Here is a 25364-nt window from a genome sequence, read left to right as displayed (position 1 = left end):
CTCTATATGGAAAACCCAAAAGAATCCACTCCCAAACTATTAGAAGTTATAGAGCAATTCAGTAATGTGGCGGGATACAAAATCAATGCTCAGAAATCAGTTGCATTTCTATACACGAACGAGACTGAAGAAAGAGAAAGTAGGGAATCCATCCCATTTACAATAGCACCAAACACCATACGTTATCTCAGAATTAACTTAACCGGAGACGTAAAGGACCTATATTCTAGAAACTATAAATCACTCTTGAAAGACATTGAGGAAGAAATAAAAAGATGGAAAAATATTCCATGCTCATGGATTGGAAGAATTAACATAGTTAAAATGTCCATGCTACCCAGAGCAATCTACACTTTCAATGCTATCCTGATCAAAATACCGATGACATTTTTCAAAGAACTGGAACAAATGGTCCTCAAATTTGTATGGAACCAGAAAAGGCCCCAATTCGTCAAGGAACTGTTGAAAAGGAAAAACAAAGCTGGGGGCATCACAATGCCGGATTTCGAGCTGTACTACAAAGCTGTGATCACAAAGACAGCATGGTACTGGCACAAAAACAGGCACATAGACCAATGGAACAGAATAGAGAACCCAGAAATGGACCCTCGGCTCTTTGGGCAACTAATCTTTGATAAAGCAGGAAAAAACATCCGGTGGAAAAAAGACAGTCTCTTCAATAAATGGTGCTGGGAAAATTGGACAGCTAAATGCAAAAGAATGAAACTTGACCACTATCTCACACCATACACAAAAATAAACTCCAAATGGATGAAAGACCTCGATGTGAGACAGGAATCCATCAAAATTCTAGAGGAGAACATAGGCTGCAACCTCTACGACATTGGCCAAAGCAACCTTTTTCATGACACATCTCCAAAGGCAAGAGAAACAAAAGATAAAAAGAACTTATGGGACTTCATCAACATAAAAAGCTTCTGCACAGCCAAGGAAAGAGTCAAAAAAACTAAGAGGCAACCCACGGAATGGGAGAATATATTTGCAAATGACACTACAGATAAAAGACTGGTATCCAAGATCTACAAAGAACTTCTCAAACTCAATACGCGAGAAACAAATAAATCATAAAATGGGCAGAAGATATGAACAGACACTTTTCCTATGAAGATGTACAATTGCATAATAGACACATGAAAAAATGTTCAAAATCATTAGCCATCAGGGAAATTCAAATCAAAACCACACTAAGATACCACCTTACGCCAGTTAGAATGGCAAAAATTGACAAGGCAAGAAACAATTGCTAGAGAGGATGTGGATAAAGGGGATCCCTCCTACATTGTTGGTGGGAATGCAAGTTGGTACAGCCACTCTGGAAAACAGTGTGGAGGTCCCTTAAAAAGTTAAAAATTGAGCTACCCTATGACCCAGCCATTACACTACTGGGTGTTTACCCCAAAGATACAGACGTAGTGAAGAGAAGGGCCATATGCAACCCAATGTTCATAGCAGCATTGTCCACAATAGCTAAATCATGGAAGGAGCCGAGATGCCCTTCAACAGATGACTGGATTAAGAAGTTGTGGTCCATATATACAATGGAATATTACTCAGCTATCAGAAAGAACGAATTCTCAACATTTGCTGCAACATGGACGGCACTGGAGGAGATAATGCTAAGTGAAATAAGTCAAGCAGAGAAAGACAATTATCATATGATTTCTCTCATCTATGGAACATAAGAACTAGGATGATCGGTAGGAGAAGAAAGGGATAAAGAAAGGGGGGGTAATCAGAAGGGGGAATGAAACATGAGAGACTATGGACTCTGAGAAACAAACTAAGGGCTTCAGAGGGGAGGAGGGTGGGGGAATGGGATAGACCAGTGATGGGTAGTAAGGAGGGCACGTATTGCATGGTGCACTTGGTGTTATACGCAACTAATGAATCATCGAACTTTATATCGGAAACTGGGGATGTACTGTATGGTGACTAACATAATATAATAAAAAATCATTTAAAAAAATAAAATAAAATAAAAAATAAAAAAATAAAATTTAATTAAAAAATTAAAAAAAAATAAAATCATTTGTGAAATGAGAAAGGATATAGATATACAGATATATAGATATATAGATAGAGTTATAGATGTACATATATAACCAGTAGACACTATTTTCCTTCCTTGAAAGAATTATTTGAATTCTAACTTGTTTTATAATTATCTCAAGCTACAAGAACTTCAGAAAAAAAAGAGCTTCAACTTCTTAAAATGAAAGAAGATGCCAATAAAACTCATAAAAATATAAACAAAATGGAACAATTGAAGCAGGAGTTTAAGGCCCAAAATTTATGTATGCAAAGTATGGAAATGGATAACTTACACTTGACTAAGATACTTCATAAAAGCTTTGAAGAAATAAGAATTTTAGCTAAGGAAAGAGATGAGCTAAGGAAGATAAAAGAGTCTCTCAAAATGGAAAGAGACCAATTCAGAGAAACCTTAAGAGAAATGATAGCTAGAGTGAGTTCAGAATCTTCCCTTATCTAGTAACTGTTTATAAGAATTAAGGTTTTTTGGAAAGGGGAATAATTTGGTTTTGTTGCTGTTGTGGGGTTTTTGGGGGTTTTTTGTTTTTTGTTTTTGTTTTTGTTTTTGGAGAGAGGGCTTGTGGGTTTTTCTTTTCTTTTTTCTTTTCTTTTTGGAAACTTCCACAAATGGTAAAGGGTAATGGAAAAACTATTAGTATACTTTTTCACACAAATAGAAAACGATACAGTTTTAAAAGAAGCCAAAGTATTTTTCAGAAAATATTTTAATTATTTATTTTTAAGAAAATATTTGTTACATACAGCAGACTATTTCTTTAATGTAATTTTTAAAAGGGTTTTTTTAAACCAGGAAATGGCGTTATCCTCAATAGAAAAAGATTTGAAGGACTAGATTTGTACACGAGTAAGTGCCCATTTCTCTGCCTCCACACGATGGGTTTTAGGCATGCGCTCTTGTCAGTGAAGTGGGAGGGAAGCGGCCAGACACGCAGCAGAAGGAGGTTCAGCCAGTGTAACCGTCTTTGCACATTCAGAATCACATCTTAAAAACTCCGTTGAACCCTCTAGAAAAAAAACATAAAATTTAGACAAATAAGAAATTGTATAGAATCTATAAACATCTTTTTTTATTCTCATAATTCAACAAGAGTAGAAGACAGTATCATTTGCCATATCAGAGACATGGACACTTGGGAACCATCCTTATGTGTACCCTAATTAAATTTATGAAGAAATTTAACTAATTCAACAAATATTTATTAAACAGTCATTCTTCTAAGTAGTGAATAAATTGGAGAAAAGGTTTTGTTTTATACTCCTAATCAGAAGTACAAAATGTAACAAGATCTGCATTTTGTGTTCCAAGGTGCTGGGAAGAGTATGAATAGATAGAGTTCAGGTGGTTTTGCTAGTGTATTATTTGGCAGCAATTCAGAGACTAATTCTAATTCAGAGACTTGGAACCCTAAGAATCAGATATAAATCTAATATCTAGTTTTCAACTCTGATGGTTACAGGAATAAATCCCATCTCAAAAAATATGTGGTTCTTCCACGTTTTTTCTCAATGAGTTGAGGCCTCTCACTACAATACTTAGTGGTACCGTTATTCATTTTCTGGCCACTTTTAACTCTTTTTTTGACTTACAAGTTTATAATTCCACTATTGAAGTGATGTGAAAAAATGTAATTGGAAAAGCATGTAGACGTTATATATGAATGTAGTTATAGTTAAAGCTTTGTTTATTTCTTTGTACCAACACAGGACCAGCAGAACCATGAAGAGGTAGTAAAATATGGGAAACAGTCACAATGTAACGAAAAACACCACCTCCCAGAAAGCCGGAGAGAAAAGTGCTCTCGGATCAAAGTAAGTGCCCTGTTAAGATTACAAATAAATGTGGGTACTCCTCCAAAGGCCTAAACGGAATCCAAGGAACGTCTGTGGAATGAGTAGGTAGTTCTCAGAGTTTTTGAAATTTTATAATCTAGTATAGGTGTGCATGTGTGTGCGTATGTACATACATAAACTCACAAAACAGTGGAGGGTTGTGATTTTAAGGCCCCACTGGAAAGGTGGTATTCGAGTAAATACCTGAAAGAGGTAAAGGATTAAGCCATATAGCTGTCTGGGGGAAGAACAGAATGAGAAGAAAAAGTAGCACATACAAAATTCCTGAGGCCGAAGCCTGCCTGGTGAGTCCAGGAGCATCAAGAAGGGCTGGAGCGGGTAAGAAATGAGGTCAGAGAGCTCCTGGGGAAGACGCAGCCGTGGGGCCTTGAGAGGTCTTTGGGTTTTACTCTGCGTGAGATCAAGATCTGTTGGAGGGTTTTGATCATGAGAGGGGCGTGATCCGACTTAAATTTTAGAGGGACGACTCTGATTGTTGTGTTGAAAATGGACGGAGTGGAAGGAGGCCAAGATGACGGTGGCTCAGCCTAAAGACGTATCAGTGGGAGCAGTGGGAAATATTTGGGTTCTGGATATAAGCTGAGGGAGAATGTCAACAGGATTAACTGCCACTCCTTTCCGAAAGCAAGATCCCTTAAGACTTTTTCTGTGTGTTTTTATGTCACTTAGCACATTCTTATCAGAATATGTATTAAAAGTACAAATGAATGACTACACAGTGCTGTTCCATATCATAATGTGATTCATACTAAGACCAAAGGCAAACATGAGCCAGCATTCAGTCTTGAACTATATAGTACGTACTAGATTGAATTCACTCAAATTTATCTTCGCTTTTTGTTGATGGTCATTTAAATCATGAATGCTCAAAAAACTAAAAGAAAATGTATCAAAATGATAACAATGGTTGTTTCTGGTTTTCTTTGTTATATTTAATTTTTTTAAATTTTCACAGTAATTAAATATTATTTCTATAATCCAAAATCAACAATAAGAGTTTCCTTTTTTTCTTTTTCACACAAAGGTCTTAATTTGTTTCTGTAATATGGAAAATGTTAAAGCATAAGTTTTGTTACAATTCTAGGGCAAGGATCATAAGGGAAGAGAGGAAAAAATGAAACCAGATGAAACCAGACAGGCAGACAAACCATAAGAGATTCTTAATCATAGGAAACAAACAGGGTTGCTGGAGGGGAGTGGAATGGACTGATGGGGTAACTGGGTGATGGACATTGGGGAAGGTATGTGTTGTAATGAGCACTGGGTGTTATATAAGACTGATGAATCCAGACCTGTACCCCTGAAACAAATAATACATTATATGTTAATTAATTGAATTTCGTTAAAATAAATTTACTTAAATTTTAAAATTCAAAAAAAAAAACAATTCTAGGGCTAGAACTAGTTGTTAAATTAAGATGAATTGTTAAACTGAATGATTTCTAATTTTCCTTAGGAGCTTCTGAAGAGATATTCAGAGATGTATAATCATTACGAGTGCTTAAATAAACTATCCCTTGACTTGGAGAAAGAAGTTGAAACCCAAAAAGAGCTTTCAGATAGAGTAAAAGCAAACCTTTCACTTCCATATCCACAAATCAAACAAATTCAAAAACTTCTCGCTACAAACCAAAGATGTTCAATGGAATTCCACAGAGTCGTGAGGAAACTTCAGGTACCACCTTTTTTAGTAATATCTTTGTAAATATTGCTATAAATTTTAGTTTTAACATCAGTGTATTGAAGTCCTACTTTGGGAGTTGGCATATTTGCTCTTTAGTATATTTACCGCTGAATTAAAGATTATGTGCATCTCAGAATAGTACGTGCAAGCTCCACCATGCCTCTAGGACCTGTTCATTCAACAAAACTTGAGCTCTCCTTGTGAGCCTACATACCATCATGGTGCTAGAGACACACAGGAATAACATCTCAGCTATCTCCTAGTCTAGCGCATGAGGCAAACATAGCAGCAGCTAGGAAGTGTGGCGATAGAGGCACGCGCAGGTTGTACGACACACCAGGTAGAGTTGCAGTAGAAGCTGGACTTGAGCAGTAATGCGTAGAGTTCATTTTGCAGATGATGGGGAGCCACTGGGCGGTGATTTCTAACTGGGAGCAGTAGCATGATCAGATGACCATTTTAGCTACTTCACCATAGAAAAGCAATGAGTTTGTGGCAGAGACAAGAGGCAAGAGGCAGTTATAGTGGTCCAGATGAGATATTGTAGGTGACCATACCACTAGAAAAGGGTTCGTAGGCATGGGGAGGATAAAAGAAATTAAATATTCAGCAGCTTAAAATAGTAGGTTCATGTGATTGATAGTGGAGGTAAGGCAGGAGATGCTTAGATCGAGTGCCAGGATTGAGCGTAGCCAGGTTTGTGGATAGTGGTATCATTAACTGACAAAGAAAGAGGAGCAAAGCAGGTGAGGCAGGAGAAGTGATCAGGTGTTTAGTTTGAGATGTTTTGAGGTAGAAATACCCACGGTGGAGCATTCAAGAAGAGAAACAAGTAGGCACGTAGTTATGAGTCTAAGATTTGTCAGGAGACAAGTCAGGACTAAAGATAAAGGTTTGGAATTCATCAGCACATAGATGCTAGATAATACATGTGTGAGTAAGGTCACCCAGAAAGCGTAATAGAAAAATAAGAGCCTTAGGATAAGAAGAGAACTCTGGAAAAAATAAATTTTCAAGAGGCAGTAGCAGAAAAGAGAGCAACAAATGGGTTTGAGGTTTGAAATTGTCTGGAAGTTATTCTCCCAAGATACTGAGAGGAGAAAGTTGGGGCTAGAGAGAGGCTCTTTCCTTCTTCCTCACTTACCAGGGGATAGAGATAAACAAGAGATGCCATCCCACCTCTTTGTCTTGAGGGTTTAAAACTTCCTGTGAATGTGATAAAGGTTCACTTCCCAATTTGTTTAATGCTTTTCTACAAGTATGTGTTAAGCCTGTGAGAAAGACAAAGGAAGAACAACATGAATGCATCAATAAATTTGAAGTGGCTTTTATTGATGAAGTGGAAAAGCAAAATGAACTGCTAATTAAAATACAGCACCTTCAACAAGATTATGATGTGCCATCCAGAGAATTAACGGACCTCAAATTGAGCCAGAATATGGATCTACCTATTGAGGTATAATTTATTTTAAGTGGTTTAATTAGATTTTAGGCCTTTTTATCATATAGATAAGGTACCTTCTCATGTGCTTAGAGCCATTTTCATTTTCCGGAAATTAAAAATAGGCTGCAGGGTGACAGCTGGCCAGATGTGAAGAGTGCCACAAAATGGACTAGCCAGCCGCCTTTCAGGACTCCACAGACACAGAAAAATAGATTCAGTACCAACAAGTGGGAATCCATAGAAGCCCAGGATGAGTTTCCGAATGCTTTCTAAAACATCCTAGATCTGTGGCTGGGAGTCAGGAACGATTTTATTACAACAACTCCTCGTGGAGTGTCTTGCTCTCACCCAGCAGTGTGAGGCTGGCATCCAGTTCCCGACATGCATGAAAGGCCTGGGTGCACAGAAAAGCTATGTGCAGAAGCACTGCCTATGTTGTGATTAGTGGTCACAGATAGTTTTAGTTTTGATGGTTCTTAATTCTAACAGGCAGAATTTGTAGACATTCCTTACATAGCTTATACTGCCAGACTTGTATTATTCAAATCACTAGAACAGAGTTTTAAATTAGAATTATATTTCTAATACAACTAAAATAATTAGAATTATGTTTATTTCAAAATACTCAAAATATTAAGAATGAGAGTTCAGTAAGGTTTTTTCCCCTTTTCATGATATTTATATGATATTTAGATAAAAAAGATAAAAACTCTCTTAATGTTCAGGCAATTCAATACTTATTTTTCAAACAGGAAATTCTCAAAGATCTTTCAGAAAATGACTTCCACTGCATAAAGACTGAATTTCAGCAAGTGCTAAGTAATAGGAAAGAAATAACCCAGTTTTTGGAAGAATGGTTGAATACTCATTTTGATATAGAAAAGCTTAAAAATGGCATCCAGAAAGAAAATGATAAGATTTGTCAAGTGAATAACTTCTATAATAAGAAAATAATTGTAAGTAGTGATTTTTTGTGTGTGCTACCTCATTCTTTTTGTCGTTTGCTCTAATTTTTCTACCTTTTTCTTAAAAAAGACTTAGAGCAACTTAATCTTAGGTATGCTTCTTTAATTTATTTGTATATACTTTATTTTTTTGTTTGAAAAAACTGGGTAAAACATGTTCCTCCTCTAACATGTTATGTATGCTTCCTTAAGATAATTAAAAATATCCACTTACACTTATAAAGAAGATAAAATCTTGGGGTGTAATAATCAATTTCCTCTTAGGGAATCTTGAATCTTCTTTCCTTTCTCACTTCTCCCTGCTTCTGTAGGAACTGAGGCTTTCCCCCAAGTAGCCTCAGACAGAGTGAGACATGAGCCTGTTTCAGGGCTACAGGCAGCAGCTGTGGCCGTGCCGTAGACAAGCCTGTCCAGCAACTTCTCTGAGATGTACTTTTCATCTTGGTGGTATTACTGTCTTATGCACTGATCTTCAACTCTGACGTTCAGAGATGTGTATAGCGTTGTTCCCAAAGTGACTGGCTCTAGTATACAGATTCACAAGAACCCACATTGCTTAAGACTAGCTTGTTAATTTGTTTTACTTTCCACTGATCAGAATATTCATTCTGCTCTCTGAAGTAATCCCTGTCTCATATACCTGGTAAAATATACAGTAGTCAAAGTTGCCTGTTGTACGTGCACTTGGAGCAAAGAGAGCTAGATTAATATTAGAGCTTCCAAAACTGGTTTTGTATTTTATATGTTTGGGTAGGTCTTTTTTGACACTTTAATTTCATCTGAAAACTATATTTAAATCACACTGAAATAGAGATAATATTTTCAAAATATGTTTTCCCGTGGATATTCCCATTTGTTGAACACCTCAAGCTAGCAAAATAGTAAATGAGCTGCTTCCAAAAAAAGTCCATGATTAATAGAGGAAAAACATAAAAACCAATATTTAATAATATAATCCCCATAAAATTCAGTGTTTTTCTTGTAATATTGAGGGCCTACTTGTGATTAGAAAGTAGGGATTCCTACCACGTGGATGAGCATAGATATGTAGCTTCTTCCAGCACCTTGAAAATAGGAATTGATAACTTTGTATGGTATGAGGTCAGTAGCCCAGAACCAAGGAGAGTCCAGGATGCCAGCAAGAACACAACTAATTTAGCATCCAAGTCCCATAGAAGTGCCTTAAAGATACAGATAAAACCAATAAGGCATTAATGATGAGAGCAAAAAGTACATCCCATAGAATTAGGAAGTAAAAAGATAATATGAGTAATTTCAGAGTTAGCCTTCAGTGTAAAGGAGGGAAGTGAATGACTGTTATTCCCTGCACAGAAATACACAATCTTCAGATTACCACAAGTCAATGAATTCTTTTCCCTATAAACACTGATTTTTGAAATGAAACAGGAAAATAGATTGCTGTTAGGTTTACTGGATATGCTCTGCCATTACATGTCATTAATGTTTGTATATGACATTATAAATGTCATAACATACGTAATGACTTTAACCTGCACAGTTCTGCAAATTTCTGCTTCATATGTTAACACTGATCTTAAAAAGTGAGATTTATTGGGGCGCCTGGGTGGCGCAGTTGTTAAGCGTCTGCCTTTGGCTCAGGGCGTGATCCCAGCGTTCTGGGATTGAGCCCCACATCAGGCTCCTCCGCTAGGACCCTGCTTCTTCCTCTCCCACTCCCCCTGCTTGTGTTCCCTCTCTGCTGGCTGTCCCTGTCAAATAAATAATAAATAAAATCTTTAAAAAATAAAATAAATAAATAAAAAAGTGAGATTTATCATCTTGTGGATCAATACAAATCCTCTCCAGTCCTTATTCTTCTTTTATTCTCATCATCAACATCCAGCATCTTGTGAAATTTCAGGAACTGAGGCAAACCACAAAGAATTCAAATTCTTTTAAAGTAATGTTCTAGAATGTTCTAAATAATGAATTTCAGCATATGCCTTATCTTAGATTTCCAGTAGTTTTCATAGTATTTTTTATATGTAATTCACTTTAGAGTTATAATGGTGTTTTACTATTCAATAGGCTATAATGAATGAATCTACAGAATTTGAAGAAAGAAATGCTACCATAGCCAGAAAATGGGAACGTGACCTGAAATCAGTGAGAGAGAAAAATGAACAACTATTTAAAAACTACCAAACTTTGAAGATCTCCCTGACGCCTGATATCGTTGTTCATTCTGCTACAGAAGACATTAAGAATCTCCATGTTACATCAAGAGCCACACAACTAACGACAGAGGTATGTGATTTCTTATAAGATGTTTTTCCATTTGCAAATTGATCAGTTAAAAATGCATTTTTATAACATTTCAGAGCAAAATTATAGTATCAAATGTATTAGGGAACATGGACCATGTTTGTGTGATGGGCTTCTTTTTTAAATTTAGTTCTGTCGTGGCTATCACTCAAATAACTACAGAACTGTATCTATTATATGAGATCTTCCCTTTAAATTCTAAAACAGAAGTAACTCATAGCTTAATTCGGTTAAGAGATACATATACTGCTTAAAGTGCCATTACTGTACATTATAAATTTCTTCAATCATGTAACTTTTTATTGAACTATAATCTGTGTCTATTTATAGAACTAGCTTAGTGGGAAAGGGCAATTGATCTTTTCTCTAGTTATCATCAAAGTCTTTAATATTGGTTGATGTTATATCAAAATTAAAATGGAAGAGGCTAAAAATATAACAGATGTCTTTATGCAGATAAACCTGTAGCCAAGAATCAATACATTATTTGAATGATTCAGTTAATTTAATAACTAGCCTTACTTGGGAATCTGTGAAGCAAACATGCTATTTTATTTTGTTAGCTCACAAAATAACTTAGTAAAGAACCCAAGAGTAAATCATAATTTATCATTTTTACCAAAATAAATACTTAAAACATCAACCACCAGTTTAATAATCAATTACCAGTGGAAACTAGAAGGTCACTAGTACAGTTTATTGATTTGCTAATCCCTACAGACCTCAATAGTTGGTGGAGACAAAAATAGCAGAAATATTGAACCCATCAACCAAAGCAATAAAGAAGCAGAAGGATATTCCATCTTCAGAAATCCCAGAAAACACCCTATCAGGTAATTATTATATGCCATTGCTTTGGTAATTATGACAAATTAGAGTAGCATAGAACAGTTTGGTAATGATACAGAAAGAGACAAATAGAGCAGTAGACCAGAGTAGAGAGTTCAGCAGTACATTCAAGGAGGTAAATATTCAGTGTTTGATAATGGTAACAGCCTACTCGGTGGGGAAAAGATGATTTACTTAATGTTTGATTCCAGACAACCAGCTAGCCACCTGGGAAAAAATAAATCTGGGTTTCTACCTCACTCACTTAAACAAAGGTAAATTCTGGATGGGCCAAGAAGAAACAGACATTTTCTAGGAAAACCTGTATATGTGTGTGTAGGTGAATAATCTTATAAATACAGACAAATTCAGGTATTTAAATTCAGGTATTTTTTACTTGCAAAAGACTGGAAATTGATGTTCATTAGCAGTTGATAGGTTAACTAATTTATAGTACCTCTAAGAAACAGGACATACATATCCATGAAAACAAAAAGGTAGAGAGATCTCTATGTGTTGGTAATGGAAAGATCTGGAAAATATATTGCCAAGTTAAAAAAAACAAAACTGTATATTCAGTATGTTCTAGTGACTGACTGTTTTTATAACTGTCTATTCACAAATGCTCAGATGGGCATAGAAAATTTCTGGAAGGATATACTTGAAAGAGTTTAGTAGTGGTTGCTGCGGGGTCAGCTGGGGTTCTGAGACAGGGAAACTTACCCTTCATTATATGCCTTCGAATTTTCTCACAAAGCTAGATGTTTTAATTTAAAAACTAGGTAATAAAAATAAAGAGTAAGATACGTTATATGCATTACTTAAAGAGTTTAGTTAACAAGTGTATTTCTTTTAAGTGGTGTTAATTTAAACTGTTAATTTAAACAATTAATTAATCTAAACAGGCACCATACTAACTAGTTAATAAAATAACACTAAACCTTATAAAATTTGGGTCTTTTTTAATACAAAAATCATCAGCTTCTAAATAAAGAAAATACATGGGTAGATTGAGTGACATTTGGTGTCTCTTCTATCCTTTGTTAAAGCAGTCTGAAACATTAATACCTATGTATGATCACCTTTGTCTTATATACTGTGATTCTGCCTGCATGGCACACCTCATATATGTGTGCTTTTTCAAACAGAAAATTCAGAAGCTGGAAACTTCACTGCGTGAAGCCAAAGAAACTGCTACACACAAGGAAAGCAAGATTATAAAGATGCAGAAAGAACTTGAGATGACTAATAACGTACTAGCAAAAGCTCAAGTTAATGAATCAAATAAATGCCTTGAAAAAGCAAAAGAAATGACCCAAGTACTTCAGGTAACTTAACGAACTCATTTTATAATAAAAGGATTTTTTTTTCTTTTACTGTTGAATTTGGCGGGTAATTTGGAACTCCGATCTTGAACTTCCTGTTACTTATGTAACGTCTGAAGTTCAGTACGCAAGCTTAAAAAAGCAAGTGGAAATTTAGAAATGAAATGCAAGAGTGTATTTTCATGTAAAATAATGATTATTTTCTATATTCCTAGAAAAATTATTTTTTAAAAGGTATATAAATATTCTTTATAGTTTAAAATGTATATTTTCATTTTTCAGGGAAAAAGCTCATCTAAATATTTACTCTTTATTAGATAAGTACATTTTTAAATTCTTTTTTTTTTTTTAATCCTATTATTGAACCCCACCTGGTAGCCTCTGGGCTGAATCTGACCTATTTACTTTAGGGAGAATAGTAATTTGTCTTTGACCTTGAATGCCATTACACAAATCATACCTTCATTCATCACATCCTTACCACAGCTCTTTGTTTGAACTCTAGCCCTTCTCACACTTCTTTTGCTTGAGTCTGACCCTAATAGGCCCTTAAGTTTGCTATCTCTTCATTTCCGTTAAAATTAAGAACAAGTCTCTAAGAATGTCTGCTCCTTTCATCATTTTAACATTGTTCTAAAAGTTCTGGTTCGTTCATTAAGACATGAAACAGAGAGGCAATAAAAAACAATCTCAATTTTGTTAAATGTAAAGGTAAAAACCAAGAAAATCAATTGTAAAGCTTTAGAATTTTTGAGAGTAATTATTTAATATGTCAAATCACATTTTTATTCAATCAAGATAGACTTGTTGAGTATGCGGTATATGTTGGTCATTGTTCTAGATGTCATGTGTACAGCAGTGGAACGGAATAAAAGCTCTTCCTTTCCTTCAAGGAGCTTACGTTCTGGTTCAGGAAGAGAAAAAATAAGCAAGTATATATGTGTGTCTGATGGTAAAAAGTATGATGGGAAAAAATGAAGCTAGACAAGTGGGTACTGGGTGAAAGTGGGGGCGTGAGGGAAGCAGATATGATCTTATAAAGAGGAGCTGAGGAGAGTCACACCACTAAGATGACTTGAGGGGATGGGTGAGCTGTGTGGTAAGGGAAGGGTCTTCCAGGCAAGGGAAATCACAAAAAGTGTAGGTATGTTTAAGAAACAAGAAAGCCAGTGTCTCCTGAGCACAGTGAGCAAGGAGGTAGAGGTGGGAAATAAGGTGAGAAGTAGCAGACAGTCAAATCATAAAGGGTCTCACAGTCTGTTATAAGAACTTTGGCTTATTTTGAGTGAGATGGGAAATCATCAGAGGATTTTGGCAAAAGGATATAATGCTCTGTGAAAGACAGTTAAGAAAATAAAAAGACAAGGCACAGACTAGAAGAAAAATCTTTGCAAAACACATATCTGATAAAGGAATGTTGTCCCAAATATATCTTAAAACTCAATGATAAAAAAAAAAAAAAAGCCAATTAAAAAGTAGTCAACAGGTCTGAGCCGACACCCCACCTAAGAATATATACATGTGACAAATAAGCATATGAAAAGATTCTCAGCATGTATGTCCTTGGAGAATTACAAAATACCACTACACACTTACGGTAACTCAAAATGCCGTGATGGCCAAAATCCCAATCACCACACTAAATGCTGGTGAGGAGGTGGAGCAATAGGAGTTCATTGCCGGTAGGACTGCAAATGGGCAGCCAGTTTGAAAGAGTTTGGCAGTTTCTTACAAAACTGCCCACACTCCAGACAGTCACATGCGCAGGGAGTCCGTGATATCAGCATCTGACTCAGAAGGTAGGGCATTGAACTGGTGCTGTGACTAAGCAAGCAGTGGGCTCCTCCAGGAATGGGCTTACCTTACTTACCCAGCCATCCATTTCCTCAAGCTGAGCATCTATCATTTTTTGGAAGTTTTGCATCTTTTTAGTCTTCGCTAGCCATGGTGTGCACATAAACATTTCTATGGGAGTTGGGTTGGAAAAGCCTGGAGGAATAAAGAGAGCTCTCTAGGTCCCTATTTAGATGGGTTTTATTTTTTGTGCAATATCTAATTCTCCAATGTATAGCTGTGGTACAGTGATAGAAAGAAACTAGTGATTTATTCAGCAATAATAAGAAATAAGCTATCGAACCATAAAGACATGGAAGAACCTTAAATGCACACTGTTAATTGAAAAAAGCCCATCTGAAAAGTGATTCCAACTATATGACATTCTGGAAAAGGCAAAACCAGGGAGACAGTAAAAAGATTAATGGTTGCCAATGGTCCAGAAGGTGTGAGGGAGGGAAGGATAAATAGGTGGAACATGGGATTTTTAAGACAGTGAATCTATTCTGTATGATATAATAATGATGAACATGTCATTGTACATTTGTCAGAACCCATAGAATGTACAATGCAAACAGTAGACCCTAATGCAGCCTGAAATGTATCGATATTGGCCCATCATTTGTAACAAATACAGCACACCAAAACATGATGTTAATAATAGGGGAAATGGGCAGGTTGGGGAGGGAGGTGGAGCACAACCAGGGTATATCAGAAATCTGTACTCTGCTCAATTTTTTTATGAACCTAAAGTTGCTCTAAAAAATAGAAGTCTTGGGGCGCGTGGGTGGCTCAGTCGTTAAGCGTCTGCCTTCAGCTCAGGGCATGATCCCAGAGTCCTGGGATCGAACTCCTCTGCTGGAAGCCTGCTTCTTCCTCTCCCTCTCCCCCTGCCTGTGTTCCCTCTCTTGATGGCTGTCTCTCTCTGTCAAATAAATAAATGAAATCTTTTTAAAAAATAAAAATAAAATAAAAATAAAAAATAGAAGTCTATTTATAAAAAAAGGTTTAAATATATGTAAGTATGTATTTACATTTGATTTTTTTTTTCTCTGAGTAGAAAGTAGATACATTTACAGCACTGGATTGAACCATCTTTGAGTACAACTATCCCAACAACACTTTATAATACTCTGTACCTTGAATTGAGTTCTAGTTTGATATTTATATTCCCATTTTGACATCTTTTTGGTTTTTTCCTGATTTACATTTGTCTACCCATTGTTTTCAACCTTTCTGTTTCATTTTGGTTAAGTATATCATTTTTAATTGGAAAAAATTTTTGTTTTAAGAAATGAAGGTCATGTGTTCCTAATTACATATTATCTTCCAGTAGTTTCCTGTATACTTCACATCAGATATCTACTTGTTCATTTTAGGGTTAAATTTTGTGCCTTTTCTGCTTTCCATATATTTGGAGTTTGCTGTTTTAAAATGTTCCTACCAAATCAAGGTAGTTAACAGCTCTTTTAAACTGCTCTGAAATTATTTTATTTTTCTTTTCTCTAAAAAATTTAGGACAAAGTTGCTTTAGGAGCTAAGCCCTATAAAGAAGAAATGAAGACCTCAAAACGAAGCTAGTGAAAATAGACCTAGAGAAGATGAAAAATGCCAAAGAGTTTGAAAAAGAGTATGTCTTTGCCTTAACTGAACATGACTTTAATAGCTTAAATTTCCCTTCTAAATTTTTTGCATTGGTTAACTTATTAAAATATATGGAAATACTTTTACTGCTTTTTAAAGTAAATACAAACATCCACAGATTTTAAACTTGTTAAATTCTCATTACATCTGCAAAGTTTTTAAAAATAAGCATAGTTCTGGTCAATAACTAATGCACAATGTCTTTTGATGCATCTTGCTGTCTTACATAAACAGCTTAAAAAGGCCCTTTTTATGCTTGAAAATGAATGGTAAGAACCTGTATATATGTGTATCTGTGTGTGTTTAGCAGTTCAACTATGATTTCTGTTGGGCCTCTTCATTTAATTTGTTCTTCTTCTTGTGTTTTTGTATAAAATTGTATTTCCTTTTAAATTATGGTATCTTGTACCCAAAAGCATAACCTCTTTTTATTTATTTACATATACTACTGTATATAATGGCATGTCTAAAGTTCTTTATGATATAGTGTAATGAAAGAACATTTTACAGAGTCAGAGACAGTGAATTAGAAATATAATATTGCCACTTATTATTAAATCACCTCACATATAGGCTGTTTAATCTCTCTGGTCTTTGTATTCGTAAACAGTAAGGATAGTTTTGTATTAGATGTTTTCTTAAGATTCCTCCTGACTCCTAATGCTTTTTGTTCTTCCTATGAATATTTAACAATGATATCTAATTTGCCCAAAAAGTAGCACTTGGAAGCTTCATGCATTCTAACCAGCCTTCCATTGATAAGACTATTTGTTTTTGTGACACTTATACCTATCAAGTTCTTCATTACAAAAAAAGCAATTTTAGGGGCGTCTGAGTGATGCAGTCGGTTAAGCGTCTAACTCTTGGTTTTGACTCAGGTCATGATCTCAGGGTTCTGAGATCGAGTTCCACGTTGTCTCAGCACGGAGTCTGTTTGAGTTTCTCTCTCCCTCTCCCTCTGGCTCTCCCCCTGCACTCTGTGTGTGTGTGTCTCTCTCTCTCTCAAATAAATAAATCTTTTTTTTTTAGAAAGGCAATTTTAAGTATAGAATAGAATCAGCAGATACTCTCAGAGTCACTAAAGGCAGAAAGTTTCATGATTTATCACGGCTGATTAACACTCAAGCCAGCAATTCCTAAAATATCACTTTCTACTATGGAACAGTGAGCAGAATTTGACCTTTGTAACAGTAAACTAGAACTGCAGCCAGGGTTTGTTCCCTGACAATGTAGAAATAGGTAGTTCTTTTTACTTTTATGCTCTGGTAATTATATCCAATTAATAGCTATTGGGCTTCCAGAAATTTAAAAAGAATTTAAAAAATTACTCCTGCAACCAAACAGAATACTTCCAATTTGATGGTGTTATAGCTATAAAATACTTTATACCAAGAGGGGTATCTACTGCCACTTATGGGTTTTATGTCAATGTGATATATCTTATTAGAAAATTCTTGATAACAGTTCTGTTTATTCTTCCATTAGAAATTAGTTGCAAAGCTTTTCCATGTTTCTGTTGCAGTTCTTATTAGAATCACTTCTACGAAAGCCACTGTAGAATATCAGAAAGAAGTTACAAGGGTATTGAGAGAAAATCTTAGAAGAAATCAACAAGCCCAAGATACCTCAAGTAAGTAGAAAATGCTGATACTTCCAGATCCTTTCCATTTTGTTTCGCAATACACTTAGACACTTGGAAGACCATTATATATGTGACAGTCAAGAATAAACCTGTTAACCACTAATTTAGAAAAAACTATTTTTGAAATGAATTTGTTGGGATCATATTTATCCGGTGACATCTCCTTAGTTTCCTGTAATCTCAACTATTTATCCGTTATAGAGTCTTAAAAGATAAGAATTTTACCTTATAAAAGAGTGACGTAACTTCAAGGTAGAAGTACCTTCCCTGATAAAAATACAAACACGTTGTAATAGATTTTAACCACATGCACAGTAAAAATACAATCAGCACACCATAGAAATAAGGAAATAATATCCTACATGTTCTTAGTACTGAAAATAGAGTTGATGCTTACTTGCAAAGTCTTTCAAATTTATCTTAGATACAATTTTCAAATCTAATGATCAAATTTCCTCATGTGCATTCCTCAACCTGTACCTTTTTCTGTATTACTGTCTCTTGTGTTTCATTTGAAAAGAGAGGATGCTGAACAGTACTTGGGACAGCTCTGTGTAGTAAACAAGCAGTGAACTAAGTCAGGGCAGGTCCCCCTCACTTCATGGCTATATGAAATCATGGGGATAATACCTGACCTCCCAGCTTATATATATATATACATATTGTAAGGATCAAACTGAAAGTTGTGTGTGAAAGCACACTGAAAATTCTAAGTGTCAAGCCAACAAAAGATAATACTTGTGTGTATTACTATCCACTCATTAAAAAAAAAAAAGAGAGATAGTGTTAAAGATGTTGTCTGGTACACGTTTGGCCTGAACTTCTCTAGGGTCTATTGCAGAAGTGCACCCCTACCTGGAAAACTTCAAGGGATAAAACTAGAAACGAGCATGCTTTGTTGTTCCAGAACGGTCAGGATAATTACTCTTGATTTGTGACTTTCAGGAACACACTGTATCTGAACTTGGAGTAATTCAAAAGAAAATGGACACTGCGTATCCCCCGCACACACCGTACCTTTTGTGATCATCAGTTACACAATGGAGTGTTCCACTTTATATGCGCCTCACGTTCCTATGCAATTTTACAAAACAGCTCCTTACCGTATTTTCACACACGTAGTATAGAACACTTAATAATAGATGCTTTAGTATCATTCTGAGTTCTGTTTGGTTAACAAGGATGTGTTGAGAACTTACAGTGCACCGAATGCCCGGTGGTGGACCGCACACACACCTTCTGTGCTGTAAGAAGTCCTCCGGTGTGTCCACTGATGCAGAGGAGAGAGCAGTGAAGAACAGCTCTAACCGGGGGGATTGCTGCTGCTGCCGTCCTAGTGGAAGATTCCAGCGAGCAGTGTCGTGCTAGTGCAAGTGGTGGCTGGAGAGAAGCGGGAGGACTCTAGAGACAATGAGAAGCGTTGATCAAATAGTCTTGGGAAGGGAGGCAGAAGGAGGAAGGAAGGATGGCGTCTAGGGACATGGTGATTGAGATGTTCTGGTTTTTGCGGTGACTCGTGGCTCTTCGTAATGTTTGTTTTGAACTTTGGAGATAATTAAAAGGATCACCTATTTGTGTATTTGCCTCACTCACAGTTGTATCAGGATGTACGGACTCTCAGCCTTCAAATAAACCCTTAACTTGCGGAGGTGGTAGTGGCATCGTACAAAGCACAAAAGCTCTTATTTTGAAAAGTGAATATATACGGCTAGAAAAAGAAATCTCTAAGTTAAAGCAGCAAAATGAACAGCTAATAAAGCAAAAGAATGAACTATTAAGGTAAGATCTGCTTACGTGATATCAAAATTATGCTTCTGGCTATTACATGTGGGGAGCTTGGTCTATACACCTCCATACGCGTTTTTTGCAGTTGGCAACCCTTCATGCATACAGGGAAAGTAATTTTTAGAATATATGTAATAAATGTTTTTTAAAAGGAATTAGACTGTAGTACCCCCATTCCAGATGTTTGCTAACTATCAATTGACCTATTTTTAAGCTAGCCAAGAAACAGCAAGTAAACAAAGACTGTTGAGAGGCAGCATAAATAGACCACGAATCTGCATGCCCAAGTCAAAGGAGAATGCCTTAAGTCCATTATTGTAGCCTCTTTGCTTTTACTTTATAAACAGTTCTAACAAATCCAATATTTGGCTTCTATCAAAGATTAGAATCTTGTGCCAAGCACTTTACTAATGTTACGATAGAAGGAAAATAGGCATTAAACAAATAATTATACAAACAACTAATTTTTTGCAATGAGTGCTATTAAACAGCAACAACAAAAAAACACATATAGGACCTTATCTAGGTCTGGGAAGGGGTGATGGTGAAGAAACTGATAGAAGAGTAGCTGTGGAAAAGGGTAAGAGGTAGGCCACATGAAAGGAGAGACAGGTAAGCCTTCTAGACAGAAGGCAACACGTACACAGGCTTTCGGTCAGGAAGAATAACCCGTTGGTGGAACTGAGAGGCATACAGTGTGGCCAGGGCATAGAGAACGAATGTACTGTGTGAATAAATCAGGAATTGTGCTGACTTAGTCTTTTTTTTTTTTTTCTCTCCTATATTCAAGCAATAATCATCATCTTTCCAATGAGGTCAAAACATGGAAGGAGAGAATCCTTAAAAAAGAGACTCACAGAGAAGTTAGTTCTGAGAATTCTCCACAGTCTCCTAAAGTGACTAGAACAGCTCCCAAAAAGAGGCCACGTACGCCTTCTCAATGCAAGGAACGGAATTTACAAGATCCTGTGCCAAGGGAATCACCGAAGTCTTGGTTTTTTGACAGCCGATCAAAGTCTCTACCTCATCCAGTTCGCTATTTTGATAACTTGGGTTTAGGCCTTTGCCCAGGTACGTGAGTCTACTGGTTCTTTGGAAATTGGGGGATAACTGTCAGAACTTATCTTTAATTTGTGGCCCCAAAGGGCAAGGTTAGACAAGGTATAATTGAGCAAGCTACAGTGCACAGACTTCTGTTGTGAGAAAGTTTCTCCAAAGCACAGCACTAAAGTGCATCATTTTTTACCCCAAGTTAAGTCTTTATTCTGCCTCTTAAACCTTCGACTTTTCCCAAGATAAATAAGCAACTCTCTTAAAAACATGAAGACACTACCCTATAAACAAAACTTTTACTGAAGAACCCTTTCTTATCAATGCAATGGGCTGGTATTTCTAATAGCATTATATTCATTTTACACAGGCCAGATCATAGACTTGTTTCATTTACTTACTAATTCATGCAATCAGCAAAAAAAATTTGGTTTCCGACTCTGTGTCAGAGATGAGACCCTGATGGTACATTGATAAGCAAAACCAGACATGGTCCCTACCCTATCGGATCTTACAGTCTACTAGGAGATACACACAGTAATCAAGTAGTCAAAAAATAGAAACAGGTAAAATTCTAGAGTGTAAAAGGCTGTGAGGCATATAATAGGTTTTTGGTTTTTGTTTTTTTATTGTTTTTTTAATAATAGAACCATAAGAGACTATGGACTCTGGGAAACAAACTGAGGGCTTCAGAGGGGAGGGGGGTGGGGGATTGGGCTAGGCTGGTGATGGGCAGTAAGGAGGGCACGTATTGCATGGTGCACTGGGTGCTATACGCAAATAATGAATCGTGGAACTTTACATCAAAAACTAAGGATGTACTATATGGTGACTAACATAATAAAAAATTATTATAATAGGCTTTTGTTTCAGGAATGTTAAGGAAGTCTTCCTTGAAGAAGGAAGCTGAGATCTAAGAGGTTAACGGTTAATGTGAGTTAGCTTCACAAAGAGGGGAGAGGGGAGTATTTCAGGCAGATAGAATAGTGACAGCCCCAAGGTAGAAGGGACTGTAACCAGGGGAAGGGTTGAAAGAAAGCTGGCCAGAGCACAGTGAACACAAGCTGCTGGGGATGGAGGCAGTGAAGCCAAAGAGAAGAAGAGCCAGGTGTGTGGGAATTTGTAGATAGTATAAAGGAATTTTTACTTTATCCTGAAAGCATGTAGAGGAAACCTTTGAAAGATTTTAAACATGATGGAGCGGATCGTGATGAGTTACAAGTTTTGAACACACCACCTTCACTATATGTAACCAACGAATAATAGGAGCAAGAGTTGATGACAGTTGTCCAAGCGAGAGGTGATAGTAGCGAGGATGCGAGCAGGTACAGGAGAGGTGGAGAGAAGGGGACAGACAGAGGAGATCTGGGAGTCAAGTCAGTAGTGCGCGGTGCCTGACTGGTCGGAGGGAGGCAGTGTCAGAGGTCCCCCAGCGCTGCCCGGTGCTGGACACAGGGGTGTGGAGTGTTGGCGGAGAGGCTCTGTAATACTGCCTTTCTTGCCGTTCTTCTCACCACACAGCACTGATCTCGTGTCCGTGGGACAGCGCATCGGCCTGTCAGAAAGGCCCTTGCACAGTCGTAAACATCTAAAGCCACAAAACTGTACACTGAGAGAGGCAGCTGCCAGATCGTTTGCGGCCCCAAGCGAAGGTAGCCAGGGTTGTGAGAGCTCCACTGTGTGATGTTAGAAGAAATCCGTCCATCCTCATCAACTACACATCAAAATTAGATCAAGCCAGCAGTCTGGAAGTGCTGGGGATATAGGAAGGCACCAAACAATTTGAAAAAATTTCCGAACTGTTCACTTTATGGAATAGTATTTAACAAACATTCAGAGAACTTCCATTATCTAGCACTTACACAGAACTTTTGCTGTATATACATACACACTATTTTAGAGGTGTCTTTTGAAAAACTGAGAAACTTTTTTAAAGATTGTATTTATTCATTAGAGAGAGAGCACGAGCAGGGTTAGGGGCAGAGGGAGAGGGAGAAGCAGACTTGCTGCTGAGCAGGGAGCCCCATGTGGGACTCAGTCCCAAGACCCTGAGATCATGACCTGAGCTGAAGGCAGACGCTTAACCAACTGAGCCACCCAGGAGCCCCGAAAAACAGAAACTTTTAATCACCTTTTGATTTTATCTGATAGTGCCAGAGGCACATGCATGATATGAATTAATTCAACCGCAAATAGAAATGCCTACGTCTTTTTATCAATCTATGGATCAGTCTGGTACTATCTTTAAGTGAAATAAATAAAAAACTATGCTGGAAGAATATATGAATTAAATACTGACCGATTCAGGGGCGGCTGGGTGTCTCAGTCAGTTGACATCTGCCTTCAGCTCAGGTCATGATCCGAGGATCCTGGGATCCAGGCCGCATCGTGGTCCCTGCTGAGCGGGGAGTCTGCTTCTCCCTTTCCCTCTGCCTGCTGCTCCCCCTGCTTGTGTGCTCTCTCTCTGTCAAATAAATAAAATCTTTAGAAATAAAAAAAAAAACTGACCAATTCAGAATTAAAGGACATAGTCCCAGCCAGAATTAGTAAAATACCATTCGAAAAGAATTTTTTTTTTTTTAAAGATTTTATTTATTTATTCGACAGAGATAGAGACAGCCAGCGAGGGAGGGAACACAAGCAGGGGGAGTGGGAGAGGAAGAATCAGGCTCACAGCGGAGGAGCCTGATGTGGGGCTCGATCCCATAACGCCGGGATCACGCCCTGAGCCGAAGGCAGACGCTTAACCGCTGTGCCACCCAGGCGCCCCTCGAAAAGAATTTTAATGTTAGTTTTTAATTTGAATTATAAAAGATTAACTTAAATTTTCTCAACAACTTGAGATAATTGCAAAGACTGGGAAGTCAGATTTACTTTAATGAATATAATCATTTGAAAATGAATATTGTTTATAAACATAAATGCAGTGAAGTGCTTTTTAAAGCCCCAGAGTGTTCTAAGAATGACTAAATATTCTCCAAAATATATACTATTTGTTTACCACAGCATTTTTTCCCTAGAATTAGGGCAAAGGAAAATTAGGCTCAATCAGTGTTTGATTCACTTTGAATCCCAAACTGATGAATTTCAAGTGACACTTTATTATAAAACCTTCTTGGTTTTATATACAAAATGGCTTCTCTAACAGTTGATGCTATGAGGAAATGGGGAATAAACTTCTCCACCTCTGATAAACTGAAATACACCTTTTTAATGACCAAACATGAGGAGGTTAATGACCATATTGTCATTTTCGTTCTTCATATGTCTGCTGTCTTAACATCGTTTCCATTTCTGGTTGTATTCAAATTTTGTGTTGTTTTTTTTTTTTTTAAATAAGATTACTTTGGGTTGTTTTGCTTTTTGTTTCTTCTCAGAAGAGCAAACTGCTGGAGCGGAGAGTGTGGATCCCCAGCCCGCTCCTTGGCACGCCTCCGCTGGGAAAGACGTGCCCGAGTGCAGGACACAGTAGACTCCTGTCCTGTCTCTTTTCCGGGGGCCCAGCATTCCCTGTTTGGACATGACTGTGTTTATTACTTTATGTGCCTGTCCCTGGCAATGTTGTCACACTCCAACTTAATTTCAGTTCAGTTTTCATTTTGCCACTAGAATTGGAAGATGAAGGAACAGATCAATGCACTCCAGCAATTTAGAATGGTGATAGCAATATCTTCTTGATGTGGTAATACTTTCGAAGTTGAGTTGTTTTATTTATTTATATATTTTGTAAAGAATAAAGTTGTTGAAGGCCTTTTCCAGTCTCTCCGTGTATACATAAAATGTATTCATTTTATTAATGTAATGTTATCCACATATGACTTAGCTAATTCCAAGACATAATGCATACATTAAAGCGTCATTTAATTAACAAAATTATAAACTCCTTTTTAAGTACCTTGAACATTCAATAAATGTTTAATTAGTGGTTCTGAAGCACAACTCTATGTAATAGTAATTAATGGTTTCTTGGTGGGGTGCTCAGTGTATATTTGGCTCTACTTGTTTGTTGACTTTCAGAATTTTGCTATGAGAATATATACACGCTTTCTGGATTTAAGTTGCTAAGTTTAGCAAAGTGCTATGACCTCTTTGTTTTCTAGGCTCATCTTTCTTTTGCTATAATAAATACAAAAATTCTCTCGCTTCTCTGTTACCCACCAGCCCCCTAGACAGCGCTCTAAATGGTTGGTTTGGTATCAGACTTTCTCTCTCGCTTCTCTGTTACCCACCAGCCCCCTAGACAGCGCTCTAAATGGTTGGTTTGGTATCAGACTTGTACTCTACTGCATTTTACTCCCAGCTGGAAGGACCCCATGAATCATTTATTCTACCCCTTTATTTCAAACATGAGGAAACAGCACCAGAGTTTCTCTCAAAGTAGAAAAGTCTTCTAAACCCAGAGTCCCCACAGATACGCAAGGCATCTACGGATGGGCTTCGTGCAGTCTGTAAAACCTCTGAAATTTTATGTTAATTTGATAACTTTGTCATTTTTCTAGGATACTTGGATCCATACTTTTATCATATTCTTAAAGGGATCTTTGGGTCATGTTTCGTGTGTGTGTGTGTGTGTGTGTGTGTGTGTGTGTGTGTGTGTGCTTTCTGATTTTTTGCTGAGGTTTATGCATTTGAAAAAGCTGCCACCTCTTCTAGTCTACGGACTGCTTCATACGGAGGAAGACTTCCACCTGTCAGCCTGGTTAGAGATTCTGGGGCTCTCTGAAACCTTTTTAGGGGGAGGTGACCTCTGGGCTGTAGGTCTAATTTGCCAATTAGAGAAGTTTACCAGATTCTTTTCTAGGGGCTGGATCTCTTGCTCCCTCTGGTGTCTTTCTGCAGTACAGCATATTCTTGCAGTAAGAAGCCACACTGCTCTCCTTTGTTCTCACTGGCCCCAGGCATCCAAAGTATATCAGCTCCCCATTAGCACTCCAGGTAGGCAAGACAAGTATCA

The 25364-nt window shown here is 37.1% G+C and overlaps 1 protein-coding gene across 4 annotated transcripts; it reads left to right on the top strand.

Annotated features, from left to right (window-relative positions):
- The first annotated feature begins 6867 nt into the window (after window positions 1-6867).
- Window positions 6868-24338, top strand: LOC148109038 (centromere-associated protein E-like). 4 transcript variants are annotated; one of them, XR_015726446.1, is made up of 6 exons: window positions 6868-7064; window positions 7805-8008; window positions 10067-10285; window positions 11024-11136; window positions 12280-12459; window positions 15808-15919. XR_015726446.1 is itself a non-coding variant. In XM_087866372.1 (6 exons), exons 2-6 carry the CDS (start codon window positions 15898-15900, stop codon window positions 23880-23882), a joined length of 687 nt encoding a protein of 228 aa, XP_087722498.1. In that variant the 5' UTR covers window positions 12321-12459; window positions 15808-15897; the 3' UTR covers window positions 23883-24338. The 4 variants fall into 4 exon arrangements, 3 of the variants coding, with proteins under 3 accessions (XP_087722498.1, XP_087722497.1, XP_087722499.1); XM_087866372.1 differs by lacking the exons at window positions 6868-7064; window positions 7805-8008; window positions 10067-10285; window positions 11024-11136 and adding exons at window positions 17456-17563; window positions 19171-19354; window positions 20151-20431; window positions 23791-24338 and having other exon boundaries at window positions 12321-12459; XM_087866371.1 differs by lacking the exons at window positions 6868-7064; window positions 7805-8008; window positions 10067-10285; window positions 11024-11136 and adding exons at window positions 17456-17563; window positions 19171-19354; window positions 20151-20431; window positions 23788-24338 and having other exon boundaries at window positions 12321-12459.
- The last annotated feature ends 1026 nt before the right edge of the window (window positions 24339-25364 follow it).

This window comes from Ursus americanus, chromosome 13 (assembly GCF_024610735.1).
Source record: "Ursus americanus isolate L20-20 chromosome 13, mUrsAme1.1.p, whole genome shotgun sequence".
Lineage (NCBI taxonomy): Eukaryota > Metazoa > Chordata > Mammalia > Carnivora > Ursidae > Ursus > Ursus americanus.
The sequence above is the reverse complement of the archived record's forward strand: the minus strand, read 5'-3'. Positions and strand labels throughout refer to the sequence as shown.